Source organism: Seriola aureovittata, chromosome 3, assembly GCF_021018895.1.
Source record: "Seriola aureovittata isolate HTS-2021-v1 ecotype China chromosome 3, ASM2101889v1, whole genome shotgun sequence".
Classification (NCBI taxonomy): domain Eukaryota; kingdom Metazoa; phylum Chordata; class Actinopteri; order Carangiformes; family Carangidae; genus Seriola; species Seriola aureovittata.
The window spans coordinates 12705986-12725677 of NC_079366.1; the positions used below are offsets into that span (position 1 = coordinate 12705986).

Consider the following 19692-nt stretch of genomic DNA (forward strand, 5'->3'; position numbering starts at 1 on the left):
GCGTAAAAGACGCAGAGCTTAAAATGCCTGATTTACAGGCTTTTTCCACCCAGGTGGGAAAAGCTCCTGGGGAAAATAGTCTCTTAGACTGATGAGGCAGGTTTCATATCAGACTGTTAAAGTGCATTTTTTCAGAATCTGTTTCTAAAGCTTAAAAACAAAACCACTGATAGCTGGTACAAAGTTAATCTTTTATGAATACTGAATAGGTTCACATATATATGTGTTTCTGAACTTTGCTTAAATCGCAAAAACTGGTCGACAACGGGAAAAGATTTTCCATGGATGACAAGAACGACCACTCACCCCTTTGCAGATGGAGACAGCTTCTTTGGACAGGGACTTGGGGTATGACACGTTTTGCTCCATTATGGACTGGAACAACTCATCTTCATCCTCTCCATCAAATGGAGGCTGAGGGTGAGAAGATACAATATTGAGAGTGTTGTTTGTGTTTCATCCTTTATCACATAGTGGTAAAGTGAAAAGTAAAGTGTCGGCATGTAGAACCAATTCATTTCCTTATAAATAAAAATGAAGAAGGCAAAAAAAAAGAGAGAGAAAAAAGAACAGGACACAAATGTGACTAAATAGGGGAGAGAAGCCAAAGAACAATGAGAACAACAAAGACAAGAAAAAGGAGCAAGAACAAAGAGCAACAGTGGAGATAATTCGTGAAAACAAGCTACAGGAAAACCTTGCAGGGCAAATGGAGTGGATGACCCAGCTTTTTCCCCTCCACACTGGGTGGTTATCATCAGTAACCATAATGTGGGTGTTTTGACAGTCCATAAAATGAATTAGTCGTCATTTCCACTCCACTGGTCCCTTCGGCTAGAGATAGCCTGTCTGCGTCATGCCCCCTTTACCTGATTTCACATAGAGAGGCAGAGCAAGGGAACATCTGAATAGATAAAAACTTTTGTTAATTCTTTAGCAGCTGACACTTTCTCTAAGTTCATTTTGCTTTGAAGGAGCGAGCTTTTGCATATACTTGCACTTTACTTTTGACCCTTTAGAAAAGGAGTCCTTTCAAAAATATCTTTAGAAGTCATAAATGTGTTAATAAGTCTTTTAGCCTTGAGTATTTGAAACATGTTTTATTAAAAACGTGTGAGAGGTTTTTACTTTCTCAACATTTTCAAATGAGAATATTTTTAAAGAATATGCTTGAAGCATTAGGGGAATTATTGTTTGTTTCAACTATTATAACTTCTGCTAAAATGCGGTTTCAGTGCTGAGAGTTAATCACAGGCTGGAGTGGCAGAAGTCATCGTTAAAAAGCTTACAACTACATTCAGGCTAATGCCGGAAAATAAACCATTCAATACATAAATGAAAAAAGAAAAAGGGAGGCAGCTGAGAAAATTGAATATGCTCAATTTGAACACAACGCACAGAGGACATCCTCCACAGAAAGCATCCTGATTACAATATTCAAATAAACTAGCTGCATGTCTTTTTCTTCAGGTGGTTTATTTGCTTCTGAAAGAAACACTTCTTTCCCAACCAACAATTTACTGGTATGTTCCCTTGAATACCTAAGAATACTGTCCAGAATATTGACTCATGTCCACTGGCAGCACAGCATGTCGTGTCCACAAATAAACAGAGAACCTGTGAAAAAGTAGGCTTCCTGGTAGTGAGACAAAAAACGGTTCGACAAGAAATGGAGTTGTTCGATGCAAAAAATGAAATTTTTAATATGCTCAAACTGTCCACAAATGCAGGCAACTCCATGATTGGAACACTTGACTTGAAGCTGAAAACACACACTCACTACATTAAAACAGGGTGAAAGGTTACGCTATCTGTCCTGTGATAGGAGAGCGGAAGGAGGTTTAGTGTGTATATGTGTCAATGTTTATTATTAGAGCCGGTGGGAAGTTCTGTAGGAAACACCACCTGAGTACATGTGGGAATAATGTAGGTGTGAGCAATCTGCGAGCAACCCTGTGATGTGTGGTCACATAAGTTGTGGCAGGCAATTGCATAAGAAGTACCATTGTCTGTGTGTGTGTCTGTGTGTGTGTGTGTGTGTGTGTGTGTTGTGTGTGTGTGTGTGTGTGTGTGTGTGTGTGTGTGTGTGTTTGTGCGCGTGTACGGCGCTCACCTGTCCCGCAAGCATTTCGTAGAGCAGCACTCCGTATGCCCACCAGTCTACAGAGCTTCCATATGGCTGATATGCAATGATCTGTGTGGGAAGCAAGAAAAGAAAAGTTCAGAAGTTCAGCGTAACTCAAAAAAACAATTCTGTATCTGAAAATACAACAACACAGTCTATAGACAAACTTATTTAATTCTTCTTCTCCTTTCAGCTCAGGACAAATTAAGTCATGTTTTTTTTTTATCTCTTTGACGTTCAGGTTTTCTATTTCAGACTGTGATTCATTTTCACTTAAATATAATTTATCCATTACAAGTTTCTGTATTCTGTTACCTCAGTCTACACATCATTACATCATAAAAATATAACATATTATTCACTCACAATGTATACACTCCTTTTGTGTAGTTTAATTTGATCCCACTGAATCCAGCACACAACACATCTCCCACTAAAAACTGTGGTGCCTAACGTGTAACTCTTCATATGTAAATCATTGGTAGGACAATCTCAGAAAGCCATTATGAAATACTCTATGGGCTTTTTTCCAGCCTGGTTGCATATCTTTTCTTGCAAACTGCCATTGTGTGTCTCATTTTTATGTAAATCTAAAAGACTGTGATATTATAGCAGCTCAGCAGTTCTGAATGATCAAATTACTCAAACCAACAAACCAACATCAAACACTGTTCACAACATTTTAGTGCTTTCCTCATGTCCTTGTTAAGTTGCCAACTGGTAAACGGAGGAGGGAAAAGTTTAAGCCAACAGTGCCTTGAAATGCAACAGACACGAGCGTACGAAGTTTGACAGCAGGTACATCCGATCCTGTTTGATGCTTTAAAAACTCACAGACAACATGGCCGCTTTTCTCTTCATGCAGTGATTTGACTCAGACAGAGAAAACGTGTAAAGCAAAGTTGCCACCATGGGGCCCCCGGAATCACCAACATTTTATCACCTGCAACAATATACGTGCCATGGCTGAACAAAGAAGATAAGACTCTAAAAAACTGGTTGCAGAGTCGATAACAACACACAAGCCCTTTTTACACAGAGATGCCGCTATGTTGTTGAGACCCTTCATTATGCCGCCTTCGCTTGTTTACACTAAACCAAACAACGCCGACATAATGCCGCCCCAGCGTGTGATTTAGGATAGCGTTACGTTCTGATATCAGAGGCATAACTTAAAACACAACAGCGTTGGCGTTTATCCCGTCAGTGTTGGATTTCCCTTTACACGGACATCAATCTGGCTCTGTGACCACCTCCGCTGCTAACTTAAAGGCGGAGCAACAACGCCTCCCCCATTCCATGTTTGTGCCTTTTATAAAGAAAGGCAAGGGGGTATAAGGGCGCAACATTCCCACCTTGAGCAGGCTGTGTAAAACGGGGGCTACAGAGAGAGAGTCACTGTTTCCCATTTTACAAGACACGAGCACCTCAGAGCTAAAAACAAAGAGTTCTCATAGAATGATTTGGCTTCGCTTCACACATTTTCACACAAGAACAAGTTGAAGATGGGAATAAACAACAGAGAAGCTACTGTGAACAAAAACTCTTGCTGGCGAGAGTTTGAGCATTTGGAGGGCTTTCTTGACGTTCACATTTTGTTACAATCTTTTTGTCCAAATGTTGTGAAGACTGGCAACACCAACTCTTTGTGAGTTGGAGATTCTTTCTTCATGACTGAAATGGTGATTTGTTTCATTTTTGACTCTTGCCAGATGATTATTGATCTGGCTGATGTCATTTTGGGGTAGGAATTTGTCAAATCCAAATCCTGTCTCTCAACTATCTGTTATACCTGCTATCAGTTGCAAAATAAAAGTTCTAATATCTAATTAGGAAGATCTGTGACCTCCTTAATAACATTCCTCATAATACAGTCCTCACTTTTAGTGACATTAGGGACAAGTTTACGTCAAGTACATCCTTTACATCCAAATTTGCATCCAAATGCAAATGCAAACAAAGAGAAAAAAGGAGATGAAGACAACAAAACGAGTGTAAGTATCTCCACTGGATATCCTAGCCCCTCCCAAGTATATTTATTTTCTCTGGTGACAGAAGGATTTCCTGTAGGTTAGTCTGACATTGGCAGAGTTAGTTAGTGCTTTCTCCCACTCTAACCCTATTGATGCCTCTTTGAAGACACACATATTTACACTTCACACCCATTTTCACATCCCCCCATTCCTCTGGCATCTCTTCTGACATACTGTATAACAGCAGTTGATGCAGCATATGTTAACATCGCACATTAATGCGTGCACACACATACACATACACATACAGGACAATATGGTGAGCCACACTCAAACAACTTTAGGTGTGTAACAGCAGTTAGGTCAGAGAGTACATTGCTTTACGACCTATTCTGAGCAACATCTGACCTCTGCTGCACAGATGCAGCCCCGGGACCCACCTCAAGCTTAGTAACACACACGTACACACAGGCACAGACAATATATCGTATATGAATAAACAAAAACTCACATGCAGATACACACCTACATATGCACACACCCATGTGCCAAGGTGTGTGAAAGCAGTTCCATCCTGCATCACTATATAACCTTTGCTGCTTAACACCTGACCTCTGTCTTGCCCATGGGAGTCCACGTACGCACATAAAACACACAGAGGCACACAAACACTGCACTCCACTGTCATGACGCTGTCCTGAGGGTTGATGGGAGCCGGCTGGACATGCAGTACATTCACGTGTTTACCCTCATACACAAAGGCAAGCATGTGCACAGACTTGCACGCACATATACTGATGTGTCTCTGAATGTCACTGTAACTGTGAGAGTTATAGAAGCATTATTCAGTTATATAGGACATATTTAATGTCACAGACTGTGACTTGATCATTTTTCCTCTTGTAATTTCAGTTGGACATAAAGCTAGACACAAATTCCTTCAAAATTAACAAGACTAGGTCCAAACGTAGCTGGGCTGTGTATGGTCAGTGTACGAAATTGATGAGATAGTTGAAAACTGTTGTGGAACTGTTGTAAACAACAACTAATTTCAATTGAAGGAAGCTTAAGTATCTAAAGCCTAATACAGACATAATATGCTAATTAGCATATTCATGACATCATTGCATCATATTTGCATTCAGCCTAGTGTCAGCTGGCTTCAGCCCTTCATCTGTTTGCTTCTCTCCTACTCTCCGTGCACACATGCAGTATATTAATGCAGCAGAATTTTCAGTAAAGCTGTTCTCATCAAACAGGACATATAATGACTGAAACATGGCCCATTATTACTACATGTTAAGCAGCAGTCACTTCTAAGCTTATTCCTAGCTGCTGCTCTGCTGCTGCTAAAATCCTGATTTTATAACCGTGATGTAGTCTGACTAAATCGTCAAACACATAAGTTAAAGAGAAAGACTGTGCTGTGATTTTGGCTATACATACAGAATATCTTTCTTATTTTGTATACCGCTCACTGAACACTGAGTAGATACAGTTGCTAGGTGTTTTTTTTGAAAGACAGTTGCTAAAGGGGTCTGACAACGAAAACTGTTGTGCAGCTGCTTTAAATACCCCAATGATTTAATAGAAACTGTTCACGCCAAATCATTTTGAAAGGGCAACAGCCAATGGGAAAAATAACTTCATCGCTCACTCAGTCACTCACTCAGGCATGGGCATTTGTGGATGTAGCGCTGGTACGTACTGTCACATCACTAAGACCCCTGAGCTCATCAATCAACAGTTCATCCATCTTGCTGAAAGGTCTGTACAAACATTATTTCATTCATATTCTGGGTATCTACAGAACAATTATTACTTTATTACTTTATTTAACAACACCAGCTTCCATTGTCATCTTACTCTGTGTGGTCAAACATGTAGCTGAACATGTTCCTGAGCTTTATGATGTACAAACAGAACTACAGTATGAAGTGAGCTTTGATATGGCTTGAAATGTACCGCCATGCATGTGCAGTGAATAGCCAAACTACTGCGCTTACAAATAATCATGGTGTGGTGTCACTCTCGGGAATAACATTTTTTGGTGAAACCTTTCACGCTCAGTATCTCAGAGCTGCAATCTGCATCACACATCTGATATGTTGACAGTGTGGAATCTATTTTTCAGTAGAAAAGGAGGTATTTATCTCATGCTTTTAAGATGACATTATCAGAGCAGTCATATCATCACTTGTCCATGGTCTTTTAGTATGTGAAAGCCTCTTATCACAATGCCTCTATCCTTGACCCTGGTGCACATCAGATGGTCAGCTACATGTAAACAACATATAGACCTTACATAACCTTTCACACGGTCACCTAATGCTTAAAAATCGCTCTTGCAGACCCCTCATGTGTCACAGCTCTACAGATCACAAAGATGAGGGTTGTTGTACTTGTGCTGCTCAGCTGCTGCCTGTCTGAGGCTAATGTCCTGGGGAAGAGGTTCACTGCTTTCATTGATAGTCAGGATGAGGCCGCTGAAGCAGATAGCTTCTCTCTGCTTAGAGAGATGATGGCTTTTTTGGATGATCAGAGAAATGAGCTGCAACAGGCTAAAGTGCAACTGGTGCAACTGAAGAAAGTACAGGGTATGTGCAGAACCTGAGCATCCAAGAGTTTTGTTTTTTTTTCTCAGACTTAATAAAAGGTTATTATTGAATGTTAAATAATTTGTGCATTTTAATGTACAGAACAGACGGTCGTTGACAGCCTGATGCAGGAACTATGGAAACAGGTGGATGCACTGAAGAAAGGCTATACAGGTACATTTTGACACAATTAAATTAAAAGCAATATCATATTTTGTGTTTTTTTCAAAATAACCTGTGTTTCATAAATATGTATTATATTCATAACTCAATCATTCATTTCTAGTTTAAGTAAGTAGTTTAAGTGTTTATTATTACCTGGTGAGGCATACGTTTGTTTGACATCGCATTATTTCCATTATGTAAAAAAGACCACGAGGCCAGGCTGAGAGTCAGTGAGATGCAGGAAGAGGAGCAGAGGAAGCAAGTGCAGCAAGTTGTGCGGCAGTACACAGGTAACGTACATTTAACCATAACATGAAATATAAAATCCCTTTTAAAAAGAAAGGAGAAAGAGGGACCAAGATATTTCTACTCTTTTCGTATGCTACCTGTCATATTACTCGTTTGTTTGGTTTTGTTTTCATTTGTTTACTATTATTATCTTCTTCTCATGCTCACTGCGCAGAATTGGAGGCCAGACTGAACGCCAGTGATTTGGAGGGCCAAAGCAAACGAGTGCAACAACTGCAGAGGGAAAGTAAAGGTAATACAAGAAACGAGTCAATTATTAATGAGCAGTAAAGTCGATTCCCCTCTCATCTCAGTTCATCTAATCTCACCTCATGATTTATAGTTGACTGAATGGTTGAAGCCGTGCAGTATTTATTACCTCATTTTTAACAAATAGAGTTGAGCGCCAGACTGACAGAGCTGGGAAATAAGCTTGGAGATGCAGATGCGGAAGTGAAGGCACTGCAGGCAGCTGATCAAGGTAAATGAATTGCATTCATACTACATGATTATGTATATCAGTATGTGTATAATATATTCTGATGAAAGGTAGAAGGACTGTTCTTTTGCTTTTCAAAAGAGGAATGTGAGATGGCGCATTTGTGGAATTATCTGTGTGACTAAATATTTCATGTTTTATTCCTCCGTGTAATGACCAGATTTGGAGGCGAGGCTGAATGCCACTGATGTCCAGGCAGACTCGCAAAAAACCTTAGTGGCACAATTACAAATTGAAATTACAGGTACATTAACACATGCATTATTATGTTTTGTGCTACCACATTGTGAATACATGCTGATAAGAAACTGTCGTGGATTTGAGATTGAAAAAATAATTGATTTTCCATTATTTTAACTGTCAGAGTTTGAGTCCAGACTGGAGTCCAGCGAGAGTCTCGAGGAGGAGCTGAATGTCCGACTTAAAGACACTGAGACAGAGGTGGAGGCGCTAAAGACTGTAGATCAAGGTAAAGAGCGAAAGAAATATGGTCAGGCCCTTGCTAAATGTAAACTTTGTTGTTCTCTTCATTATTTATACTAATCACTCTATTCTTTCCCCCATCCGCCCTGAGAAGAACTGAAGGCCAGACTGAACGCCAGTGATTTGGAGGGACAAAACACCCGTGTGGAACAGCTGCAGAAGGAAAGCAAAGGTGATATAACAAACAAGTAAAATATTAACGCCTAGTAAAGTAGATTTCCTCTCATCTCAGCTCACCTACTCACACTATATGATTTATATTTGACTGAATGGAAAATCATGCAGTATTCATTTGTCTGTTTGTCACAAACAGAGCTGAACATCAAACTGACGGAGCTGGGGAATAAGTTTGGAGATGTGGACACGGAGGTGAAGGCACTGCAGACTGCTGATCAAGGTCAATAAATCACATTTTTACTGCATAATTCTGTTTAAAAAGTTACGTTTTGAGGTGTAGGATCAGATGTTGGTCTGAAAGAATTATTTGTGTGATTTGTGATGATATTCTATTTTATTTCTCTATGTAATGAGCAGAACTAGAGGCCAGACTGAATGCCACTGATGTCCAGGCAGAGACGCAAAGAGCCTTAGTGGCACAGTTACAGATGGAAATTAAAGGTGCATTAACACATGTAGAGATTATTGCATTAGTATAATTACACTGTGAGTGAATAAGTGATTTATCAGAAACCAGAAGCTGTTGAAATCGAGATTTAATTCCTATCCTTCCTATATTGAACTGTCAGGGTTTGAGTCCAGACTGGAGACCAGTGAGAGTCTTGAGAAGGAGTTGGCTGCCCGACTGGGAAACACAGAGACAGAGGTGGAGGAGCTGAAGACTGTTGATCAAGGTAAACAGAGATGGCTCAACGCTTGGTGGAAATCTTTCTGTAGCTGCCATATGGAGTGTAAGATATTCATATGTAGAATATTTGCAGGGTTGTCCATGACCTTCACATGATTAAGTTAGAGCATTTCAAAGTACAAATTTCATCTCTTTTCTGGTTTGCTAATGTTGTTTGTCTCAGAAGGGATGGAAAGACCAGTTTTCCACTTTCTTAAAAATCCCCTGATACTCACTGACCTTCCCAAAATATGAGTCAAATTCTTTGATCCTCCATGTCTTGACACATCATACACAATCCCGGGATCTCTAGGACCAGTGATTGGATTTTATTAGAGGTTTATCAAGCCTAACTTCCATCTTATCTCATCTCACTATTACTTGAGCTTTACTAATCTGACGTCATATTGTTTTTGTTTTCCAAATCTCCCCCCTAAACCGAAGGGTTGGACACCAGGTTGTCAGCCAGTGAGAGTCTGACTGGGGAGCTGAAGGTCAGCCTTGAAAATGCACTGAGACAAGTGCAGGCACTTAATACAGCTGATCAAGGTAAAGAGAACAAAGGAAGACCTGTAGCGCCAATGTTATACATGACCCACATTTTGCTCATCATGGCGATCTATATTTGCTGATGACCAACAGAACTGGAAGCCAGACTGGGGCTCACTGAGAGCCTGAGTGAGGAGCTGAAGACCAAGACTGAAGACGCAGGGAGGGAGGTGAAAGCTCTCAAGACAGCTGATCAAGGTAGCCCTCTGGTGTTCAAGTGATTAGGTCATTAGGGTGATTGAAACAGTATGTTCCATCTGATCTCTTCTTTGATTTAAATGAGATATAATGGCTGAATTCATTCATGTTTTTTTATTTCTTCCACTGTAGAGTTCAAGTCCAGATTAGAAGCCAGTGAAGGTCTGGCTAAGGACATGAACACACGCCTTGGAGTCACTGAAACTAAAGTGGAGGCACTGGAGAGAATAAATACAGGTAGAAAAACAGACATGTTGTGTTTTATTTAAATATACTGTTACTGCAAAGTAACTGTTACCACAATATCACTATCACTGAATTCATAGTTTTCATTTGCCCCACAGAGTTAGATGCTAGACTGAAAGCCGCTGAGATTTTGGGACAGGAGATGAACGCAAAGCTGGAAAAAACCGAGGCTGAGATGGAGGCACTTGAAACAGCTGATCAAGGCAAGCATGTCAAATTCGCTCATATATCTGTTCACCGTATACAGTATATACACATTCACATAAAGCTTTAAATGGTATCATTTTGTTACATTTTTGTTTGCTTTGTTGTTTTTTTGTCATGTAGCTGACTCCAGGGGGATTTTATTGTGTTTCATATATTCTCATGATAGAGCTGGAGGCCAAACTGGAGACCAGTCAAGCTGTGCAAGAGGAGCTGAAGAGTAAGGTCGAGCAAACAGCTGCAGCGGTGGAAGAGGTGAAGGCAACAATGACCGAAGGTGAATAAGTTTATATGTCAACATGGGAAGAATGAAGCTTGTGAAGTATATGGAGATGAGATGCTCTTTTTTTTTGTTAGTTTTTTTTCTTCTTTCTCTTTTAAGGCTGAATATATACATAGAAACACATTTTAACACTGTCAATCACCTTTTTTTTCGTTTTTTTTTTTAACAGATAAAGTGGCCTTCTCAGCTGCCTTGGAAGAGAACCAAATGCACATTGGGCCATTTAACACTGAGACCACTCTTATCTACAAGAAAGTCATCACCAACATTGGTGAAAGCTATAATCCCACAACAGGTAATGTATTACAGTAACCTATTTGTGCGATCGCTGAATTAATCAATACATAATAAATCATAAAATTCAATACTGGGAAAAGGGGTTCTCTGGGAAAAGGCAATCTCTTAAAAATGTCAGAAGAAGATACAAACAGTTTGGTCAAGCTCCTACATTGTGGTATATGTATCCCAGCTTTACTAGTTTGTGTTGCCCTGTTAATGCTTAGGTGCATGTTAATATAACAATGCTGTGATGCATTTCAATTAGAAACTCCATAGAGTCAATGCTTCACTCCTTTTGGTTCTTCAGAAACAACTCATCGTCCTCTTCCTTCTTTAAACTTCCCATACAGGTGTCTTCACAGCACCAGTCAGCGGAGTTTACCACTTCACCCTTTACTCTCACGCTAACGGCGGAAACCCTGGCTTTTTAATGCTGTACAAGAACGGTGAGGCTGTCGTGGGCACCGCTGAACACCCAACGGCCTCCGACGTCACTGATAACGGCTCCAATGGAGTAGTGCTGCTTCTTCAGAAAGGAGACCAGGTTGATGTGCACATGGAAGCGAGGTCCTGGGTCTGGGCAGACAGCGATCGCAACCTCTGTACCTTCACTGGTATTCTGCTCTACAGTATGCCCAACGATGTACCCAAAAGCATCCTGTAACTTTACCAGTGCAATCTGAATTACTTGTAACTCAAATCAAATAAAGGAACATATATTTCGTTTTCATTTGTTTCAGGACTGTTTGCTGATGATCAGTTTAGCTGCACTAATATCACTGAGAAGCACATACTGATTCAATTTTATGAAATCACAGTTCGGCTCTCATTATTCAGGTGTGTGTACGCCACCAGTCTGACTTTATCGGTCTCTATAAAAATCCAATGAATTACTAAAAAACAGCCGACAGTGTTTCCTCGGTGCTTTGCTGAACCTATACTGCATAAAAGATCAAAATCATTTTACACACAGCTCACGTATTGTTCTTTCAGTGAACGTGTATAAGCTCCTAAAGATCATATCAACATGAAAGAGAATGAAAATGGGGTCATAACCTAGAGTGACAGCCTTGTGTTAAAATGACGAGTGCATGCATGAGAAAATGTGTTTAAGGTGCTACATCCTGATCCCTTCACATGAAAGTGAACACGGTGCCTTGAGAAGGAGAGAAGCCTTAATCCTCGACTTGCCTTCCTTCTTTGGTAAGGAGGCATGAAGGTGCTGTAGGGAAAAGCCCCTTTCCCTTATCGTGGTTCGATGTTTTTAATTAGCTCGAGGGTCAAAGACTCCACGGTGAGGAAAGCCTCTGAGTGAAATCTCTGAGCTTGACTGTTCAAATCCTGATTCCTGCAGGAATCTTGCCGACCTTCAGTCTGACCTGACAGCAGCCGACTGATTCAACTACACACTCTGAAGATTTGTTTTCACATAAGATTTGCACTGCCTCTGCTGAAAGATTTCAGTATGTATGAAAAAGAGTCCTTGTCCTTGTAAAGTGAAAGCAGCATAGCTTCTCATTCTGTATCTCTATACTCACATCCAAGCAAAAAGAGTTTTTATAGAAGAAACAGATCTGATATAATACAACGCAACACGCTACAACAACAACTTTGAGCAGTTCAGATTTCCCGCATCTTTAATGAGGAGAGTGGAGTTGTTTAACACTACTGATTTGCTAAGAGGATACAGTTTTACCATGTCGGGTGAACTAGGCCAGTGTTAGACAGCGCATCATTGAGGACCTAATGTGGCACATTCGTTGTGTTGTGTCACTGAGAAATGACCTCATAGTCTCTCTTGCGAAACCATGTGCAATAAGGAATTTAAATGAAATGGAAAGCATGTAGACACATTAGGTCAATGTAGCAAACAGATCCGCAGCGCCGTGTCGGCTTGTGTCACGAGAATGAAAACAGAGAGGAAGAGAGATAGAAAGAGGCAAAGAGAAAGAAACAGAGAGAGAGAGAGAGAGAAACAAAGGGGGGGAGAATCAGATGATGTAAAAAAACAATGAGATAAGACACATTTTGTTTTCTCAGCTACAACTCAGTCAGGATAAGATTCAGGTATATGTTTTTATGCTACCAAGGCGGTCCTAAGGATGGCAATGCTGGTTGGTCGATTGATCAGTTGATTGATTGGTGGGTCGGTCAGTCCATTGCTTTGGTTCAGACTGAAATATTTTTTCTTTTCTTTCTTTGCACAAACATCTACAGGCTCTAGTGGATGACTTCATTGATCCCCCTGACTTGTATCTTTTGCTACTTGCACGTCAAAGTTACAAAACATCAAAAGATTTGGTTCAGACATTCATGACTACCAGTCAATGAATGTTTTTTTGATCCCTGTCATTTCATTGGGAGCCACCAGAAGGTAAAACAGTAACCCAGAGTGCATTCTCTTATAAAATCCGCTGAAGAACAATTGTATTCCCCACACGATGAACCGTTTTGACTTTGTTGGTCCTCCCAATTTGTTTACCAGCACCATCATCAGGTCAGTATTTTAATTTGTACAATGCTTCGGTTTATGACCAAAAACCTCAAAAACTAAGAAAATTCCCATCAGCCTTAGCTGTATTTTCTATTTTGTACTATTTAGCATATGTATCATTGTGAGCATATCAACATTAGCATTTAGCTAGCGAAGTACAGCCCAACAAAGCACGAGCATGGCTGTAGGCTCCTAGCTTTATAGCACAGGCTAGCAGAGGACAGATTAAGACAGCAAGACAGAGAAGCAACTTCATCATTTTTATAAAACTCTCATACGTTCTATTCCATTGTAATGTATTATTTACGGTTGAATTGTCATGTTATTGCCAAACTGTCACAAATGCTAAATCAGTTCCCTATGGAGGAAAAAAAAGGAAAGACAGTTAAAAGGTGAAGAGTGAAGAGGAGGCAGATTCTGAGTCTGTGAGAGTGAGGCAAAAAGAAAGAGAGAAGAAAAGAAAAGAAATAAACAGAGAGGACAATCAGAGTTCAGCAAAAAGCAACTGTTTAGATCAGTTTCAGGCCATCCTACAGAGCGCTGCACTAATGTGATGCTGCTGTGACCCGCTGCCCTTGCCACCCATCGCCTGTCTGAAACAACACCAGCGGACATTTACAGTTCCAGGAACGGTGACCTTCGTGCTCTGAACCAGCATGTTAAGTCTAGACATTCAGTTTTCACCTTATTTATTATGTACAAGGATGTTCGTTTGCTTTGCTGTTTGCGTGAGGCTGATGAATACATGAAGTAGTCTTTATTCTGCCAGGTTGCCAGTGATGGAAATAGACAAGCGTGACCTGTGCCTGACATTCACTGCTCTCATCCTGTTTTATTTTTTACTTTATTGTATGAAAGCCTCTGGCCAGGAGAGCTCTGTTGATTCACGGCAGAACAAATGTGTGTGTGTATGTGTGTGAGAGAGAGAGAGAGAGAGAGAGGGAGAGAGACACAGAGAGAGAGAGAGAGAGAGTGAAAGAGGGTAAGAGAAAAATAAATTATCTTTGTTTACATTAATCTTTTTTTTTTTTACATGATTCTGAATGTGTGTGTGTGTGTGTGGGTGTGTGTGTGTGTGTGTGTGTTTGCATGTGTGCGTGCATGTGCATTGCTTAAGACATCTCTCTCGAATTAGACCTAATGCTACGTGACAGTTCTGGATCAGACTGCTAGCTATTCAAGGCTACTCTCCTCACTACACGCACACACACACACACACACACATGCAAACACACACAAGCACCAACCTGTGCTCCTCTAACCCTCATCCTCCATATGGAAACAGAAAAAAAACAACAAAAAAAAAAACTCAGTGTGGTTCAAACACTAAAGCGCACATCACCGCCCTTGTGACCAACACTGTTACAGGGTGCTAAGTGAATATCTGCTCTGCTGTTGTTATCGGATCCCTTTGAGGAATGTGTGTGCTGTGGAGCAGATACAGTGTGCATCGGGCCATGCTTTAGTAGTCTGTTTTTGAAAGCATTTCTCAGTAGTGTATGCTGTGGTTGGTTTCATTCACTGATGATATTAATGAGCAGCCTTGGGCTTTACGTGAGAATCCCTCGCCGCAAGTAGCACGGTAGATGAACCTTTTCACATATGATCAAACAGACAACGTAAAAGGGCACCGCAGCAATTTAGTATTGAACTTCCATAAAGTGGGGAGGGCTTGTGAGTGACAGATTACAGAAAGGATGGTCACAAAGGTTAAGAAAAATATGCAGCGTGTACCCCGTGTCAGTTTCAGTTATGCTCAGTTCTTCAGTCTTGAATAAAGGAAAATGTCCTTGTTAATTAGATAATTGTTCTGTGTAAACATGCGAGTCTCAATATCTACACAGATAACTCGACAAACTAAAGGTACAGTGAATAACAGATGAAAACTGTAATTCTCAATTCGCAGTATATAAGATATAATTACAGATTCACAGCTGAACTGCCGCAGCATATGATGTATTATCAATGACACTGTAAAATATTTCTTTCCATGCATCATGTACTTTATCTATTAGCAGTAGCTGACCGATGTTGATGATGTTAATTAAAAATAACCCTATGGGGAAAATACATTGTAATGGCATGCACATGGCAGTATAATGAATGAGAATGAGAAAAAAATATGCATTTTGATCCCTGAGGCAGAGAGAGGAGAGGAGAGGAGAGGAGAGGATAAAAGATAAAAGATTTCTATAATTTCTGAATTTTCAAATAATCTGTCAGAGAGATAAACTGCCATTAGAAAGTTTCCACAGCTGCTTTCATGCTCCCACTCTCTACACTGCTATCAATTCCTCTCCTCTGTCTCATTTGCTCCTTCTTTCTCACTTTCTCTTTTCCACCTCCTTCTCCCCTCCCCTGACGTTTTTCTCACTTCTCACTCACTTTTCTACCCACGGATGAAGTGATTTTGTAAGACTACTAACAGCTCTGATCTGAAAACACTGGTTTGAGTGCTCAGTAATTGGTGGAAGGGTTTAAAAATGGAGCTGCCGCTGCAAAAGGCATGTGGCCAGACGGCAAGTCCACGATGACTCAGGCTTGCTATTCCCAGTCCTCAAACTTTTGGAGAAATGACAGTCATTATTCAACAACGAAAATGCAGCCACAGTACATATCTGCATCTTAAACAACCATGAATTGTGCACAGTCAAGTCGCCTGAAGCAAAACATTTGGGTACGGTTATAAATGAGCAAAACCGCTTTCAAAGTCACGAGCGCGTGTGAGAACTTTTTGGTTGAAATAAATTAAGTTCCTTCATTAAAGCAAATGAAAAGATGACAGAGAAAATGAATGTTGCAGACTAACCACTTTTGTACATATCAATGCTGTTTGAACATATTAGATTAGTAAGTTCTGCCCCACTAGCTTGTATTATCAAACATTAACACGTTCTGGAGGAACACCAGCTGACAGTAGATCGCAGTTTATGAATTCATTTGTATGATATCATCCTGGCACTGCAGCCCGTTGTTCGAGCACACAGTGGAGTTGAGCAGCGAGGTGGACACTTATGCCTCCTAAAACCACACCACAGCGGGAACGAAGTAAGGCATAGAGGGAAATGGCCCAAGTCAGACGGCTCAATATCCTCAAATGCTCTCCTGAAATGCCGCACAGTGTCGTCGTCGTTAGGCAGTGGGTTTCAGTTCCCGCTTTTCCTTACTTCTTTCCTTCAGTGTCCGGTTACAACTCCTCACAGCTATATAGGTCAGAGTAAACACAGCGAAAACTGCACACCTGCACATGTGTGTGTCTGTGCGCGGTGACTAGCAGCAGGAACACTGCTGCATTCTGTCACCAGGAGACCCAGTGAAAACATTTCTCGTCTCACATCTATGTCAAGATACAAACATGCACAAAACCACCAACACAACTATGTTGCAGAAGTGACCTCACAATAGCAGCTCGTATACACACAAATATGCACTACACAGCATGAGAGGTTTCCTTATTCAGGTTGGCAGGTGTTCCCCACCTCTGTGAATTTGCCCTCTGGTGTCCATATAGGTGGTTCTCAAATCTTTGGAATTTACGGTTGGATGCAGAAAATCAGAAACCTATTTTCCTCCTTTACCACTGACCTTTGACCTACGTGATTAAGGCTGAAAACGGCCTGTCGGAAAGGTGGAGGGGTTTGAATTAAATCCCTCCAAAGACTGACACCTACAACTTGTTGATGTGACTTTCTTCAAATTTCAGAGATCAACCAATTGCGTCACCATCACTCATGTATATGCAATGTCAGGCTGAGTAGATCAATCAAACACAACCTAATGTAGAACGGAGGATGAGGTTATTGACATAAAAAAAAAAAAGATTTAAAAAATCAGTAACACACTCAAATTAGACAAACTACTCACTGCAGCTTCAGAATGAAAAGAAACAAGCTCTTTTGAATGAGAACTATAGGACATTCCTTTAGTACTGTAGCTGCTTCTGACAGCTTATATAATGTGTATGCACCTAAAGCAGGTTCAATACATGAAAGGTGCTGTAAGAACAATCCAAAACAAGGGACCAATAAAAGTTAATTGCATGAAGCATGTGTCCGAACCATGATGTTAAATTCAGCTAGAAAAATAATTAATAGTTGATCCTTCTGTCAAATGCAATTTGAGGAGCACTTTCCCTCGATTATCTCTGAAAATGTCACCACTGTAAGAGCGTTTTTAAGGTCAGTCCCCACCTAGGAGTGTTTTTGAGTGTGTGCTCAAAAACACTCATGTACAAGTGTGTGCATGATTGGGTTTGTGTGACTGTTGAAAGCGTGTGCGCATTCCGATATTTATCAGTGTATGAAGAACTGTGCGCATGAGGTGCGTCATGCATGTGACTGTGTGCCATCATACGTATGCATGCGTGACTTAGCCTAAAGTGTGTGACATGAACTGTGAGTCTTGGCTATGGAAATAGTAGCTGCTCTGCTCTCCTGCTGTGTCATCCGTGGCTGGCGCATTAGTGTCAGTCTGACTCTGAACGGTCACAGCATGTTCACCCTGCGTCCGTGGGGCGGAATTAACCTCCCAGTCTATCAGAGAGGGTTTTAGAGAGAATCGATAACGCAGCCCACCATTAAATAGAAGCCAACCAACTGATAATGGCCAGAGAGGTGGACAAACTAAATCAGTACAGAAAGTATGAAAAGCTGAAAGCCGCTGCGTCAGACCTTTCCTGTTATATTTGGTGAAATTAGGAGAAACAGCTTTGAATTATAGATATTAGTCTGGTTTCTAGATTTTGTTCCTATTTGTTTTGTTGAACAAAATGTTGATACCCAGCAAAGTAAGGTAGTTTCATTTTGGAAAATGGCACTGAAATATTTCCAGTGATGCACAACTATGGAGAGCAGTGGGTTTATCAATCATCCATGTCATCTTGGATTTACTGAGCAGGGTCATTCACTTGGTGGAACATTAAGACGTACTGTGCGTCCACATCGTTGTATAGATGTAACTAGTCAAAACTAGCGAAAACAAGCGCAGCATCCAGGCATGTGTGATTGCTACATGACCACAGTCGTGATCAGAAATGACAAGGTCACATTGTAAAGTCAAGTGAGTTTGTCTTGACTTCAGCAATTACCGCTGAAGCTGATCAAACCGACAGTTTGATAAAGGATCGACTTCACTGGCGAGAAAACCGCCAGGAACGTAGAGACCCCAGCTTGTATGTTTGGGTTAATTTGGACTTGCCAGAAGACACACGGGGCATCTGTCTGACCGGGGATGCTTACGTCATTATGCTTGTGTGTATGTGTGTGTGTGTGTGTGTGTGTGTGTGTCTATCCTGAGGCAGTGACCTTAATCTGGAGCACAAGGGTGACACAGGCTTAGACCAGACAGTGACAGAGATGACCTCATGCATCAAAAAAACACACACACACACACACACACACACACACACACACACACACACACACACACACATCTCCATGTTGGTCCTTACTCACCTCTGGGGCGATGTAGTCTGGAGTGCCGCAGAAGGTGCGCGTGCTCACTCCTTCTGACATGTTCTCTTTACACATGCCAAAGTCAGCAATCTTAATGTGTCCCTCACAGTCCAGCATCACATTGTCCAACTTCAGATCCCTGAGGAAGCACGCAGACATTCAAAACATCCTCTAAGCTGTTGACTTTTTGCTTTTAGACGTCTCATCAGGTGGCTTTCACCGCTAACGCTAACTGCCTCATTCTTCTGTTATTTATCCCAAACAAACCCCTGCTGCTGCTGCTGCTGCCTGGTGTTTTCATCAAAAGACAAACAAAAGCAGGATCTCTCACTATAGAATGGTTAACTGCTGGTATGATCAGATATGAAATATGTCACAAAATGTCTAATTATTACTTTGAATATGTATGTAAACTGTGTAAACTGGTTAAAACTCACCTGTAGATGATTCCTTTACTGTGCAGGAAGAAAAGACCAGCAGCGATCTCCGCGGCATAGAACCTGCAATAACAACCACACACTTACAGACTCTCAACACATGGAAAATGAACCTTCATAACACTTGAAGAAAGCTTTTCTATATTCCAGAAATAATTCCATCACAGAAGTACTGTTTCTTTTTTTTATTCACCATTGTATTACAATACAAAGTTGCTAAGAGGCTGAGATCAAAAGTGAAATCTTACACTGCCTGAGGCTCCTTGAACTTGCCCACTTGTTGGATATGATACATGAGGTCGCCCCCATTCACATACTCCATAACAAAGTAGAGACGATCCTGTGGTCATACAGAAAGAGGTACACAAGGAGAGGAGATGGACATGGACATGGGGAAGATAGAGGGAGACAAATATGCAACATCACTATTTTTGCACAAAAAAAATTGCAAGTTCCACAAAAGCTGTGAAATAACACAGCTTTTCTATTCGCTGTCAAAGCTCTAAGCAGTAAAGATACAGTTCAGTGTTACAGCCTCCCCTCGCCCCGCTGTCTGAGCCGTTCCATCGTTCCCC

At 40.9% G+C, this 19692-nt stretch overlaps 1 protein-coding gene across 3 annotated transcripts in view; it reads right to left on the minus strand.

The window, feature by feature from the left end:
- prkcaa (protein kinase C, alpha, a) overlaps positions 1-19692 on the minus strand; it is a 141699-nt gene that overhangs the window by 22139 nt on the left and 99868 nt on the right. For all 3 annotated transcript variants that reach the window (XM_056372075.1, XM_056372076.1, XM_056372077.1), the window contains 5 exons: positions 19366-19457; positions 19118-19180; positions 18681-18819; positions 2114-2194; positions 307-414 (listed from right to left, as the gene is read on the minus strand). In XM_056372075.1, the coding sequence (XP_056228050.1) occupies positions 307-414; positions 2114-2194; positions 18681-18819; positions 19118-19180; positions 19366-19457 (483 nt within the window). The remainder of the gene's footprint in view (positions 1-306; positions 415-2113; positions 2195-18680; positions 18820-19117; positions 19181-19365; positions 19458-19692) is intronic.